Here is a 15,152-nt window from a genome sequence, read left to right as displayed (position 1 = left end):
ACGACAAAAGCTTAGTCTATCTGCCATTCTATTTACATCAATGATTTACTCTGTTATACTGCAGTTTGGAAGATTACTTATTTACCTCCCCAGCGCAGCCATTGATAAGATGCATTCAGAAGGAAAGGATGTTGCTGACAAAGTCAGGTGCTTTTTTAAAAGTTTGTCTCCAGATGTGCTTATCCAGCTGCTCCTTCTTGTCACTACTTGAGTGATCTTTATGTTCACCTCTGGATGAATTCGCAAAGTTTCTTTACAACTTTTTTGTCTCATTAACGCAGAATCCCGAAGCTTTCCTAAAATTGCAGAAGACACTGTTGATGGCGCTGATTCTGTTTTAAAGACAGTTGTGATTAGTTATGCAGCACACGCTTTTACTCACATTGCTTTTTGGAAATCAATAATTCAAATCAGCTACGGATCTGGTAATCACTGAATAGTAAAAACGTTTAATGAGAGTGTCTTGCGCATATACTGGTGTAATGACAACGTCGGCTTTAGTGAAGCGTTTCTTAGCCTCTCTGATATGATCGACATGGCGTAGAGTAGATTCTGGATTGTTATAATACGTGCTACCTTACGCAAAATATGCTCATTAATTTGTTACAGATTCTAGGTGGACACGATTCCACACCAAGGAAAAAGGTGCCCCATGTAAATCGTTCATAATGTCTCCAAAATATATTTGTTAACTTTCAGACAAGTACTACTTAACTGTTTTATACAAAATCCTTATTTCAACATACGCGAGCCCCAATTAGGATCTGAACTCGAGTTAACGCATCTTATCGCTGTAGCAGGAATAACTGGTTTTACGTTTTCTGGAGCACTTTAGCGGACTAGTGAGTGACCAAATCAACTGCTGACTGCGCAGATATCAATGACGTCATTACGCTAGCGTGACTCAAAATCACGTGACGGGCGCATTTGAAACAAGTCTCGAATCGGCGCTTCGATCTCCAGTGCGTCGAAAGCTCGACACAGTGTCGAAACCTGAGTATCGAGTGGCCCATCACTACATATACCTTAATGTCAGTTAGTCGTGCTGATCACAAAGAGGTCATTAAATATTAACTGCTACATTTGGAAAAATCTGTCATCAACGACGGTACCATAAACGATGTCGATAGAAACTGAAAAAGTACAAACTGGAAAATCTAAAGTTGTTGATCCGAGTGAGGACGAGTCCTGTTTAATGTTCTACTTCCAAGCTTGAATTGGACATTTCCTGCTTATCAGGAACATGATAGTTTTTTTTTGACAATTTATTTGTCAGACGTACTGCTGCTGTTGTATTTAATTAGAAAATTCCTTTTACACCTTATTAAACGTGGCTATGTTTTTGCTTAAAGTTACGTGTGGCAACACTGCCGGGCCTGCACGTCTTGGGAGATGCGGACGGGCAGAGCGCACCAAGACCGGGCTGCTGGGTCCATGAAGGAGTTGCGCCTACCGCTGCGCCGCCAAGTTTAAGAGCGCCCCAAATATCAACGTGGCTGCTCGGATCGACTGCTCTCCTGCCGACAAACAGAAAGAAAGAAGTGAGCGTTTGCTCTTGAAGCTTTGCCTCGTTTTTCTTTGACCTTATAAAGTGCTCCACGTTAAGCCCCGGTGTCGTCCAGAGGTTCGAACGGGCCTAACCGCTAAACAAACTTTTTAAGACGGCGTTTCTGGGAACACGTGAAAGCAAACGTGTTAACCTTGCAGCTTGTGAAGACCAACACTTCCAGTTTACCCATTTCGCTACTGCAGGTGTTGCATATCACAGGTATGTATCTTTTCGTATCTTTGTATCACATTTTAGCAACACGTTTTTTGTTCGGCAGGAAAATAAACAAGTGCCTTTAACCAAAACCTTAGCCGCTAATGGCGTGGTGAGTGAGGCCGCGAAGAGCAGCGTCTCCGTAATGAGTGGTTTGCCACCAACAGCAGCGAGCGTCGCTCCTTGAGTACAGTGACTTGGCGCTCATAACCGCTGTACTGCACGCAATTCGTAGTTTTGTTCCCACCGAAGTCAACGTAAAGCGAACGGCTCGCTGCGCCTCCCTCCCTCCGCCACGGGCCCCTCGCGGCCTGCCCGCCTTTTTTTTTCGTGTTTCTGCTCAACGAGACGCTGGACGTGAATGGCGGGCCGCGAGGTCTCCGATGGCCGTGACGCTCCAGCTGTTTAGTCGGACACAAAGTCACAAAATGCAACGCGAGTTAAGTCGCCGTCCTGGAGGTACTCGGCTTCATCTTTGAGTCGCTTATTACTCGGGCGGCCGTCCCGGTTCTCTTTTTAAACGTATTTGCCGCACTGGTGTGTGCCCATCGCGGATCGACGTTACTTTTGAGTCGCCGTTTTTGGTATTTTGTGTTCTCAAGTATTAAAAATGAGGTTTTCATTGCTGTTAGATCTAATTTTTAAATTACTGTTAATATTGCTCATCCTACTTTATATGTTCCGTCCAATTTTAAATAAACCAAAAGGCCCGAATTAGCGTTAGATGCCGCGCCGCAATTCGGGGTGTTTGTAAGACGTAATGATTTTCTTCATGAAGTACCTGATTGACAGGAATAGTTGTGTCAGAAATCTGAAATGTTAAAATGTGTGCTTCAATTGAAATGTTAAAAGTGTAAATATTCTCAATTGTAGTAGAAATGTGTCATTGTCACCCTCTTAGAGAGGACCAGACCCCAAGTAAAGATTCACAGTAACGCCCAGTGTGTAACCCCCAGACCTGGAAATGGTCCAAAATGATACCCCACATACTTATGGTTTAGATTTGATTTTTTTTTTAACCTCCTGGGGGTGGTTCTATGAGGTCAAGGACCACCACTGAATAATCAAAAATATGATACTCGTCGAAACGGCCGAAAACGACACTCCAAATGCCCATAGTTCGGGACCCTAAAACTTTTTTTTTAAAGTTTTATGAATTAGAGTAACATTTTGACTCCTCATATCCCATTAGGGGGTGAACCCTTGAGGTTGACTGATCTGGTAAGCACGGCTTCAACTCCTAATTGTTTTTGATGAAGACCCCTCGCTTTAGCGGTGTGAGTTCCTGCACAACATATGTTCAAATATTTAGGGTTTTTTGGGTGTAGGGGGCCAAAAACAATGGGGACCCCAAAAAGCTTGACAAAATAATTCGACATCAACACAAGTAAAACGGTGTGTCACCTATGGGGCTTTTATCATACTGGTGAGTCAGGAAATGCCAGTAAATAAATAAATAAATAAAGTGATTTCAGAGCTTTCACAATTCCAGGGTTGTGAGGAGCCACATTTGATTCTGGCATTGTCAGACGTGAGGTGGAAACAAAGAAAAATAGGGGGGCACCATTACAAGCTTGACCGCCGTATGTGGGGATTTTCTCGTACTGGTCAGGCAGGAGATGGCAGACCCAAAACTCTGAAGTGTTTTCAAAGTGTTTATAAGTAATGCATACAGTCACAATAAGGCAACAGGCAGGCTACCGTTTATTGTGCTGATATATTTTGTTAAATGTAATATGGGAAAGTTGATGGTCGCAGAGTAGAGAGAAACGTATTCAGTGACACCTGCTGTCTCTCCTCCCCTCATACGAAAGCACCAGGTAGGCGGTGAAGGTGGCAACAGAAATCCAATGTGGTAATTAAACAATATGGTCAGTTCCATTACAGACTGTTATTCCAGAATCTGTTTTTTGACCAAACTGGATCACTACTGATGGACTAAATGAAAAAATCAGTGTGGAATGGTCCATACAGTACTTCCATGTAAATTATACTTTAGTGATACTGCAGGCAATCACGAAACGGAATATTTTATGGTACAGCACAACCAGTTGTATTCTGCAATGCTATACAATCAAGAACACGGACATATTTTGTACAGAAATACATGTAGGGTGAACTGAATCGAGTGAACAACTTCAGTGATATTTGATTCAAAGCGAAACACATTAGGTCAAATGAAGTTAAGCCGCAGAGAGAGATTAGTTCAGGGGTATGGAGGAATAGTTAGGACAAAAAATAAATATGCAAATAAAAGTACAATAAAATGATACTAAATAACATGAAATACGAGTATAAATAATGTAATACATTTTTGTTGCGTTTTTCTTTATGTATTTATTAATTCTAGTGGCACCTCAAGAAATCTGCTCTGAAATGGGAATTGTCACTTTCACTCCTCAGAGTCGAGAGGGTGGGCTCTAGCAAGTACCGCTTTGTGATTGGTGAGTCGTCCGCAGAGTGGATATTGGCACTTTGAGTACGTGACACAGGACTCTCAAGTCAAGCAGAGTCGTGACTGTGCACGTCGGATGCAAATGCAAGAAAAAGTTTCTCCGAATTAGTGTGTAAAGTGAGTAGTTTAATTCAAGAAAGTCTCGATTAATCATTAGGAGTCTGCATCTGAAGTGTTGGCTGTAAATGTGGCACTTGATGGCCAGCCAAAGGTTTACATCCACTGTACTGACATATACAGTATACACAGGCATATGTAGCCTGTTAGGAGGATTGCATTTCCTTCTCAGGTAAAGTGCAAGTGCATCTAGATGGACATTCCATTTTATTACACTGGGTGCTCTTTGTGAACCTTTAAAATTAATGTTTTTTACACATCTTTCATTGCACTCCTTATCAAAGTTCTGAGGCTTATAAAGTGGTGTATTTGTATGTGCATCGTAATTCAGCACTGGCGCTGACTAATCACACTGTGGTGCTGAGGTCCGCACAATATTTAGGCAACTAAAAGACCTTTTCCTTTCATTGTTCTAAAGCTTTAAATTTGAGAGATCTGGACTCCACACCCTGGGTTCAAGTCCTGAGACTAGACGTTACGTTTTGAGTTTGTACGTTCTACCCGTTTCATCATTTCCGCTTACATCCCCAAACTTGAGCAGGTTACATTAATTATAGCAGTTGCCCTTTTGATCGACTGGCACCCTTTTGTGTGAGATGTCAGGGTAAGATGGTACACCCACACCAGGCCTGAATTGAATTGAGCAAGTGCAAGTATGTTACAGTATGGAATTACATTGTTGACAAATTAAAATTAGGGTTGGAGAAATTGACAATTTTGATGAGCTAAAATCAGAGTTACAGAAATCTTCAGGTATACTTTGACTAGTTAAAATTGTATCTTTGATTTTTGCCATTGGGGAAAATGTTCACTTTTCACTAGTCAATTGGAATTAAAGAAATCTGCCACTTGAATTCTAAATGATCAAGTTGTAATTGTAGATGTCTGAAATATGAATTAGCTTGACTCATTACGTTGTAAAAAGATTTGCCATAGCTCAATAAAATAATAATGAATAATATATTTGGTATTTCTTTAAGCTCTTCGTAGTTCTGCCTGTCATTTTCTACAGCCAGGCATATTTTAAAAGAGAAAGTATTTAGGCGAGTCTGCTTGTAACAAGCTTGTCAATGAGATGGAATGCAGGTTTGTCAGCGAACATCAAGGATTGCAGTTCAAGTTTATTCAGTTGTTGTAACGTGAACTACAAGGAAAGAAATTACCATAATTTAGGTAAAAACAGTTAAAACAAACTTGATATCAATTAGCATCTTTACTAAGCAGACACTATTACATGGCACATTATAGGCATTCATCTACTCATTTTTCCAAAACCCACCCCAAGTCTAACTTTAGAGTTGCAGGGGGTCATATTTAGTAAAGGTGTACGTGGCATGAAGAAGACGTACACACCTTAGGATTTTGTGGATTATCACATTTCTACAAATGTGGCTTTCCCCTCCTCCTCCTCCTCCATCGTTCCAGGTTGCGTATTTGGGTTAGAGGGGGGGAATACAAGAGAACTACAGATGAGGATTGAAACTTGTTATTGCATATTGTGTGCTGCAAAGGACGTGTCAATTGAAAGTGCTCTTCATATACAGTACGGTTGTTCTGTTTCTGCCAGGTTAGGTGAATTGCTTAGGAATAAACCATTGAATCAGCACAATGAGTTAAACTGGCAGCGTTGTGCTTTACAACCCGATACGTTAGCTGTTAATGCCACATAATCTGTGACTAGAAAGTAACCACACCAGCCCTAAACCTCGTACTCCAGGGCTGTAGTCATTAATTCTTTATATTCCATCTATCTCAGTGTTGTGGCCGAGGTCATTCTTCAGTGGATAATTTATCTTTTCTAAATTTAGCAGTGATAATTTGCAGATTTGCTCAGATTACACATTAGATGTTTGAAGGGCTGTGCATTCTGTCCATTCCATAAGTAGGATTCTGTATTTCATAATAATGAATACTCAAAACTTCACATGTGAGTCCTTGGTTATTTATTATCTGAGCTTGATACAACAGCTGAATAAGTCTTCTTGTATAACGCTTCTTGTATTGCTGTCAAAATTATATTTGAGTCAGTTAGTCCTGTATACCAGGGGATGCCAAGTCCAGTCCTGGAGGACCACCGTGGCTGCAGGTTTTCATTCTAACCTTTTTTTGCTTTTAATAAGTGCCCTGTTTGTGCTGCTAATTAACTTCTTGTGAATTAATTTTAATTGAATTGCTTTCTAAAGAGTTGTTCCCCTGAATTTCTTCATAGTTCCTCTGAATTGCTTCATTTCTTTCCTTAAATGGCACCCAAACAGAAATGATAATGTGAAGTGAGGGAGCCGACAGAAGACCAGCTAAGTCAGGCCTCAAACTCCAACTAATTTCACTCCAACCAGCTGCTTTAATGAGGTGTCAATTCTTTTTTTTGTTCTGTATTTCACCTTATACAATTGTATTAGGAATTTGTTAGTTTTCCCTTGGGGTCAGAGTGCAGGGTCAGCCATTGTACAGCACCCCTGGAGCAATTACAGGTTAAGGGTCTTGCTCAAGGGCCCAGCAGAGTAGGATCTCTTTTGGCAGTGACAGGGATTTGAACCGGCAACCTTCTGGATACCAGCACAGATCCTTCGCCTCAGAGCCACCTCTCCGCCCTAATTTCTTAAATTCTTGTTGTTAATTAAACCCGTTCTTTGTAATTCTGTGCCTTGTTGCTGCACTCGTTGTGCATTAGCAGACATTTCTGTGATTGTTGATTTTCTCTTTTCTGTTAAAATGTTTTGGGGACCTGAGCAGACTAACATTCCTGAGACCCTCCATCTTTCTTTATTTTCAGATGTTGTATGATGGACACCAGTTGTTTTGGCTCATTTTGTGTCTCATTATTGTTTGGCTGCTAATTAATGTAAAAGAAACAATTAAGGGGTCTTAGTCTTCAAGAGCAAATCAGATAAAATGAATTCAAAAGAAGTTAATTAGCAGCAAAAGCAGGTCACTCATTAAAAAAAGGGTTAGAATGAAAACCTGCAGCCACGGTGGTCCTCCAGGACCGGAGTTGGCGACCCCTGCTTTACAGGAGGAAGAAAGAGAAAGACAGAATCTAAAAATAAAATTTAATAGCATCTCCAAAATATTTATTACTTTGGTGATGCAACCTACAAGATAATCTTTCACAAATGTTAGAAAAAGAACAATTGTATAAAGGAATGAGATCATTTGGTCCATTTTAGGTTTTCCTTTTCCATTAATCACCTTACGCTTCTTGCTCTGTAGGCCTACTGGATGTTGTTTCAAGTCCAACAGAATTTTGTCACAAGAGGTAATAAAAATTAAAGAGCATCTCTGGCAGACATTACCTGTTGTTTCTTTTAACTCCTACCACCAACTTCATCTGTAGGTTTATTTCACTGTCTTCTCAGATTATTTGTGGTTTATCTGGACGTTGCTGTATGAGATCATTTACTTGCAGTTTTTGTAAGTGGATTTGCAACTTACTGTTGTGCTAACTGCGGTACAGGAATGTGGTCAAATTAAAGGGTTTTTTGTTTGTTTGTTTTGTAGAAAGTCAGGCCGTTACTTGCATTGCCAAATCAGCAACGTAGTCCAGATGGGTTATAGAAGATATTTTTTATGTTAATATGTTTAATGCAAAAGCCAGACTGGTAATCCTGGCGGGTAGTTGTCAGTGTCTTTCTTTATTCTTGAAGTTAAAATGAGTGAGTTGCTAGCAGAAGTTCTGGAGTTGAAAACGGTCCATGGACTCAAATCTGAGAGAATGCTAAAGGTCATAGTTTGAATAATACGTCTGTTCCAATAACGCCCTAGACGATTACAAGAAAGTCTCTTCCATTTTCCCCGTAGCTATGGAAGGGTCATAAACAGAGGCACATCATTGTAAAAGTATAATGTATGGCAGAGTTAAATATACTGATACATTTGTTTTTAAAGTACTTTGCGCTGAGGTCAGATTAACACTTCAGAAAGACGTCCTTTAGCCTACCTGTCAACATCGACTCAGTAATAACATCATAATTGGGGAATTTTACAGAAAAATGGCATATAACTAAAACTTGCATTTAAAATGTCTTTTTTTTTTTTTGCCATCCACATTGAATCATCTTAATTTTATAAGGTAATTGTAAGCATAAACTAAATATTTGCTTTTATATTTTAATTGAACTGTGAGACAATACAGTATGTTTACAGTTATTGTCCAATTTTTCAGGGTCTCTGTCATTTGAATAACATTGTGAAGATGTTTTCTAACAACCTTGTAATTGGGAGCAAGTGGAAGCTGATTGGTTTTGTGGTGGCGTTTGCCACCATTAGTCTAGAAGGTCTCTTCTGGCTATTTAGGCATCACCGTCCCTGGAGATCCAAATTAGTGAAGGAAGTCCTGTTCTTTCCAACAGACGTCACCTGCACCAATCACCTTTTCCAGATGACCCACAACGAGAGACCTTGCACCTGTCCACTACTGCACTGTGATGATTCCCCATATAATCGACTTCTAAAGCATCTTCTGTCTGCCCGAAAAACCTTGGACCTCTGTGTTTTTGCTTTTTCCAACCAGGACTTTGCTCGAGTTGTACTTGAACTTCATCGCCGAAATGTCTTGGTTCGTATTTTCACAGATAAGGACTACATGAAGATCACAGGCTCACAGATAGGCAATCTTCGCAAATCAGGTACTGCTGGTGTTGTTCTACTATGTTCCCTGTTAAAAAGAATATATTTGCTAGTATTTTTTAGAGTTGTTTTTGTTTTGCGTATTGAGCACTTCAGTAGTGAAAAATTCCTTCAACAGAGGAATACTACGAGGTGTTGAGAGTTTTCAGTTCTCTTTATTGCCATTTACAGTTGTTGCAGAGTGTGTGTTCAGGGAAATGTAGACCTACGTTGTCATTTAATTATTTGCGTGTTATATGAACTGTTTTCTCAATGCGTGATTATGGTCAGCTAAAGACTGCATAGGCAGCAAGAGTGGAATGGAAAACGGACCTCCGCGCATGTAAATCAATCAAACGGCACGTCTCTGAACAGTGAAGTTTAAACCCCCATACCAAATACATAAAAATTACACAAAAACGTCTCCCTAGTGAGGAGTCACGCCAGCATCCTGAGTGTTATGAGTTCATTGTGCTACTCGCTACCATCTGAGCTTAGAAATAGTGAATCATTTTCACTTTTCAAATCTAAACTTAAAACTCATTTGTTTAAGACTGCTTTTTCTCTTTGATTACAATTGCTCTGTCTGATTTTCATTTTTGTATTTTAGTTTTGTTTCTAATCTGTGTTTTATCTATTGTTCGGTGTCCTTGAGTGTTTAGAAAGGCGCCTACGAATAAATAAAATTTATTATCATAATTTTTTACAAAGGCAGAACCTCTGTTAGATCATTTGTAATGGATTTATGAACACTGGAACAGGAGGACTTCTTGCATTTTTTTTTTCTTTTAATCTTTAGCTGGTTATCAAAAATAATACTTGGAAGATTAATATTTCACCTCACCGGAGCATATTGTAAATAGTATTTTGGCGTCCTTATTCAGTGTGCTTAAATACTCAATTCTTAGACAAATCATTTCCAGGGCCACTTCTGTTTTGTTTGCCTTCTAAATTATTTGCCTACAAATTGTGATGAGTGCTCACAAAAAAACCAATATAAAATTCACACAGTTGCTTTTGTTCTTGTTTGCATTGTACTTCATCTGCCAGGACGGTCTTACTGCTTTATGCTTTCATATGTCTAACAACTCCTACACTTTGAAACATTTTCACTTGATAAGCAACACGTCGTACATTTTGCCTCCTCGTTTCTTAACAAAAACAAGCCGATTTGTTTTATTGATGGTAGACTGAATGACTTGAACAAAACCCGCAATGTCCGTGGTAGAGCATTCAGCAGTTCTGCCGGCCTGTGGGAGACACTCGGAGTGTTTTAGTTGGTGTGCCACAGCAGTGCCGAGTGATGGCTACAAACATGGACAGAAGGGGATTACAGACGTGTATTTTGTTATTTCAGGGACTGTTCTTGAGGTCATTTTTAAATCTCTTGTATAATACTATTTACTCTGACTAAATAAAATATTTCATTTTTTTTGTACAGCAAAGCACTGCAAACAAACAGCACCCTGTCATGCAGCTATAATTAGATATCTGGATGTAATGTAAGCATACATGCCGAAAAATGAGTTTGGATGGGATCCTTACCTCAAAAACGCACACTTCATCGTGTGGCTTGATGTACTGACTAAACATTTGATGATTTGCTGGTGCGTGTCTAAGCACAGTGCTTAATACCTCTGATGAAGCAGGGCTGTTGGGCGATGACTGAATTAACTCTCTCAGAAACCCCAGAATACATATTATTCCCAAAAAAAAAACTAAACTTTTTTTTTTTTATATACATAATTAAAAAGTAGCACCGTTCAAAGTGACCCTACTTTCTATTGCAACAGCAGAGATGGATTTTACATCCTGCAAATTCTGATATTTCTTAGTCTAAGACCTGAAATGATATAAAACCTCTTTTTGTACTTGCCAGTTGTATTTTAATCTCCATTTCTTGCTCCAGTGAAGCAGATTTTCTTAAGTAGTATTCAGATAATTGATGATATTCCATTTTCATGTAAATGTCATTGCATTTATTTGCTTTGTACTAAATACAGCAATCCCTCCTCCATCGCGGGGGTTGCGTTCCAGAGCCACCCGTGAAATAAGAAAATCCGCGAAGTAGAAACCATATGTTTATATCGTTATTTTTAGATTGTCATGCTTGGGTCACAGATTTGCGCAGAAACACAGGAGGTTGTAGAGAGACAGGAACGTTATTCAAACACTGCAAACAAACATTTGTCTCTTTTTCAAAAGTTTAAACTGTGCTCCATGACAAGACAGAGATGACAGTTCCGTCTCACAATTAAAAGAATGCAAACATATCTTCCTCTTCAAAGGAGTGCTTGTCAGGAGCACAGAATGTCACATAGATAGACAAAACAATCTCTAGCAAACAAATCAATAGGGCTGTTTGGCTTTTAAGTATGCGAAGCACCGCGGCACAAAGCTGTTGAAGGCGGCAGCTCACACCCCCTCCGTCAGGAGCAGAGACAGAGTTTGTTTTTCAATCAAAAATCAATACGTGCCCTTCGAGCTTTTAAGTATGCGAAGCACCGTGCAGCATGTCGTTTCAGGAAGCAGCTGCACAAAAGATAGCAACGTGAAGATAATCTTTCAGCATTTTTAGACGAGCGTCCGTATCGTCTAGGTGTGCGAACAGCCCCCCTGCTCAATCCCCCTACGTCAGGATCAGAGAAAGTCGGCGCAAGAGAGAGAAAAGTAAGCAATCTAGCTTCTCAGCCATCTGCCAATAGCGTCCCTTGTATGAAATCAACTGGGCAAACCAACTGAGGAAGCATGTACCAGAAATTAAAAGACCCATTGTCTGCAGAAATCCGCGAACCAGCAAAAAATCCGCGATATATATTTAAATATGCTTACATATAAAATCCGCGATGGAGTGAAGCCGCGAAAGGCGAAGCGCGATATAGCGAGGGATCACTGTAATACGAAAAATTATACCAATAAAGCTGTATCTAATTTTTTATTATAATGAGCCACAGTGGATCATGCCTGCTGCTTTGCAATATGCCCCGTCCCTTTTTAACGCGTCTTGTATGAAGGATAAAGGCAACGTTTATCCATCTAATGTTTAAGTTCTTCAAGAAGATTATGAATTTCTCTTGTACTTTTAGCTATTCGTTTAGGAAAAGGTTTGTCCAGCAATGCAAGTTGTGTGAAATCCAACCCGCTATATCCTAACCACAGGCTCACAGGAGTCTGCTGGAGCCAACCCCAGCCAACACAGGGTGCCAAGCAGGGTGCCAGCCCACCGCAGGGCACACACACCAAGCGCACACTGGGATGAATGCATTCAATAAATTAAAGCTGTTCCTCTGTCAAAGACTGAGGTTCACATTTTGTCAGGCTGAAGAAGTCGGTGTAAAATCTCTTGGGGGTTCTCGGATGATGTGTGTGTATATATACAGTGACTCTTATTTATTTATTTTTAATATACAGGTATTGCTGTTCGCCACGAGCAGAGTGCTTGTTTCATGCACCACAAGTTTGCAGTGGTAGACAAGAAGCTTTTGATCACCGGGTCGCTGAACTGGACGTGCAAGGCCATACAATGCAACAAAGAAAATATTCTCATTACTGAGGACGCGGAGATTGTCCAGCCTTTCATAGCCGAGTTTGAAAAACTATGGAATGAAAGTGATCCTATGAAGTTTTTCTCTTGTTGATCTAACATCAATAGATTGTAGCCAGATGTAGATGTCAAATGGAAGCGTGTTAGCGACTAAAGATAAAATCAAATATTCGTTAAAGCTTTGATCAAATGTTAAACATTAAATTTCATACTGTTGTTTCTTCAGGTTAATATTCTGTAATGCCCCGTTGTTTAGCTTGCCCGAGTAAAGCTCTCTATCAGTTGTGCTGCTTACTAAAGGACAACATATGACAGTAATGTAATAATATCTTTATGCTGCAAATCACCCACCTGAGTTTATAGGTTCAGTATAGTTGTGTGTACTGAGTAAGAAATTGGTTTAATCCAGCTTGTTCATGGTAAACTTGGGAAATAGATAAATATAATATGCAGAAAGTCTGTTTATTAGCTAATTGAAAATGTGCTTCTACTTTCAAATTCTAAATAATCTGTGTATCATATGGACTACTCTAAGGGACGACAGGCATGGGCTGGTGTCCCGATCAGGATGAGAGGCCAATGTAATGAAGGAACAGGGAGACATTGTATTCACAGCAGAGACGTCCTGATACACTAGATGGCAGCACACCCAGCCCAGGATACCCACAGGGCATAATGGGAGTTGTAGTCCCATGGGACAGACCAGTTGGGTTCTGAGGGAGCTGTTGGGATTGCTAATCTGTGCTTTGCAAGATTTCTGAATGACCCAGAAGTACTTCCATTGGGTTATGGCACTTGAAGTACATTCCGGGTTCAAGATAAAAGGAGCCGCTCTGCCACATTCAGGCGAGGCGACAATCAAGTGGGGGTGGTGGGTGGGTATTGTAGTGTATTATGAGAAACGCTTCATTGTGTAAGAGTTTCGCACAATAAAACCCTTTGTTCAGTGGAAAACTCGTGTCTGTGTGGTGGTGTCGGCAGTTAGGGGAGCTGCAGTACCCACTGTGGAAATTGGCAATTGACCACTAATGTCACATGAAGATCAGTAGGTTACCTGCCCTGCTTCTCTTAGCACTACTGAACTTTAGGATCGAGTTTATAATGAAAACTGCTACCATATGTAAATGTCAGACATGAATGCCACACACATCACTCATAAGACTAACAACAGTACACCATAGTGTACATAACCTTAAACATATTCTGTCTAATTTACAGTCCTAATGTCACTACAACAGAGCACTGCAAGTGTGTCTAGTGGCGCACAGGACAATGCGAGAGGACATATCCACAGTGTCCACAACTGCAAGGTCATCTTAATGTGCATCCAAAGGCCTCGTCACAGCCAGGAGGACAGCAGCATCTATTTGGGGTTCATTGACAGATTAAGGAGGGAAGAGGGGGTCTGTTTTGCATATCTAATAGCAATAATAAACAAATGTAGGCGTTGTACCAGCGTACCCGTCTTCAGATGTAAATCGAAGCCATCAGGTAAAATGACGAGATAAAGACTATAGAGAAGGCAACCACATGAATAATGAAGGTGCTTGGTGTTCTAATAAATGGAAGAGCATTTGAATTCACTTCTTAGACGTGTTTCACATTTTTAGGAACGTCACTCTCTCTGCCTTCACTTTGGCCTGCTGCAGATAGAGTTCTTTATTTTTTTTTAATACGACATGTAACATTTGTTAAGAAACGCGGCTTTAGCATTAGATTGATGATTGAAGCAATTTTACAAATTGTTCATTGGGGATGTCCTGGTGGCAGAGTGATTAGTGAGCAGGTTTGAGTCCTGGCCTGGTGACTGACTGTGTGGTGAAGGCACATTCTGACCAAGCGTGGACGGAGAACCTTCTCTACGTCTGTCATCTTGTTAGGTTAGCTGCTGATTATGACCTGGTCAGGTCCAAGTGTTTTCTGTGAGATATGGATGCCTTGTTAGATGTTTGTTCCCTCCTCATGTTGGACGGTGCAGAATGAAGTGTGGCTCTTCACAAGCCTGGAATTGGAAGGGGTGTCAATTAATTATTATAATAACTGAACTGTTCAGAAGAATTGCTTAATGATGTACCGTTTGGCTCATCTTGATGTCTAGTTATGTGAAACCTCAAGCTTTATGAGCTCATTTTTGACACTGTAGACCCCCCAAAAACCTCATTTCTGGACCACAGTTTGTGCACAAAATGACACGCTGATGACAAAGAGTAAACCAGGAAGTGTCTTCAGCAAAACTGATCACACCACATCGATCGACCCCAGGGGTTCACCTCCTAATGAGATATGAGGGGTCACAGTTACTCTTTACACAAAACTTCAGCTCGGTAACATATGGAGCGTCACTATTCGCTAGCTTGGAGTTCATGATTACAAATATATTTTTGATATTTGGTTTTTTTTACCGGTGGTCCTGACCCTCCAAGAGTCTCTCACAGAAGGTTAAAAATGACAAATTTCACACATAAGCATGTTGGGTATCGTTTTAGAATATTTTAAAAAGTCAATGATTACAAATATTTTGATTTTTTGATCTTTTGCTAGTCCATAACCACCCCCCAACCGGTATAAGAGGGTGAAACAGTTGCGCGTTTCGTTTACAGTCGGGGATATTTAGACTTTAAATATTTGAATTAAAGCGCACATTTTAATGTGCAACTATTCCTGTTTAT

At 40.2% G+C, this 15,152-nt stretch overlaps 1 protein-coding gene across 2 annotated transcripts; it reads left to right on the top strand.

Moving 5' to 3' along the window:
• The first annotated feature begins 1,049 nt into the window (after positions 1–1,049).
• On the top strand, positions 1,050–13,428 carry pld6 (phospholipase D family, member 6). 2 transcript variants are annotated; one of them, XM_051920408.1, is made up of 3 exons: positions 1,050–1,768; positions 8,684–8,959; positions 12,351–13,428. In XM_051920408.1, the coding sequence occupies exons 2-3, from the start codon at positions 8,713–8,715 to the stop codon at positions 12,575–12,577; spliced, it is 474 nt and encodes a 157-aa protein (XP_051776368.1). In that variant the 5' UTR covers positions 1,050–1,768; positions 8,684–8,712; the 3' UTR covers positions 12,578–13,428. The 2 variants fall into 2 exon arrangements, with proteins under 2 accessions (XP_051776368.1, XP_028679720.2); XM_028823887.2 differs by lacking the exon at positions 1,050–1,768 and having other exon boundaries at positions 8,354–8,959.
• The last annotated feature ends 1,724 nt before the right edge of the window (positions 13,429–15,152 follow it).

Source organism: Erpetoichthys calabaricus, chromosome 17 (genome assembly GCF_900747795.2).
Source record: "Erpetoichthys calabaricus chromosome 17, fErpCal1.3, whole genome shotgun sequence".
In the NCBI taxonomy this organism is placed as follows: Eukaryota; Metazoa; Chordata; class Cladistia; order Polypteriformes; family Polypteridae; genus Erpetoichthys; species Erpetoichthys calabaricus.
This window is presented reverse-complemented; position numbering and strand designations above follow the sequence as displayed.

What these genes read in the sequence shown, in the direction of transcription:
- pld6 (XM_028823887.2), top strand. Translation starts at nt 8,527, where the DNA reads ATGTTTTCTAACAACCTTGTAATTGGGAGCAAGTGGAAGCTGATTGGT. An exon ending in AGGCAATCTTCGCAAATCAG is followed by an intron (nt 8,960 to 12,350) that starts GTACTGCTGGTG and finishes TTTAATATACAG; the next exon opens with GTATTGCTGTTCGCCACGAG.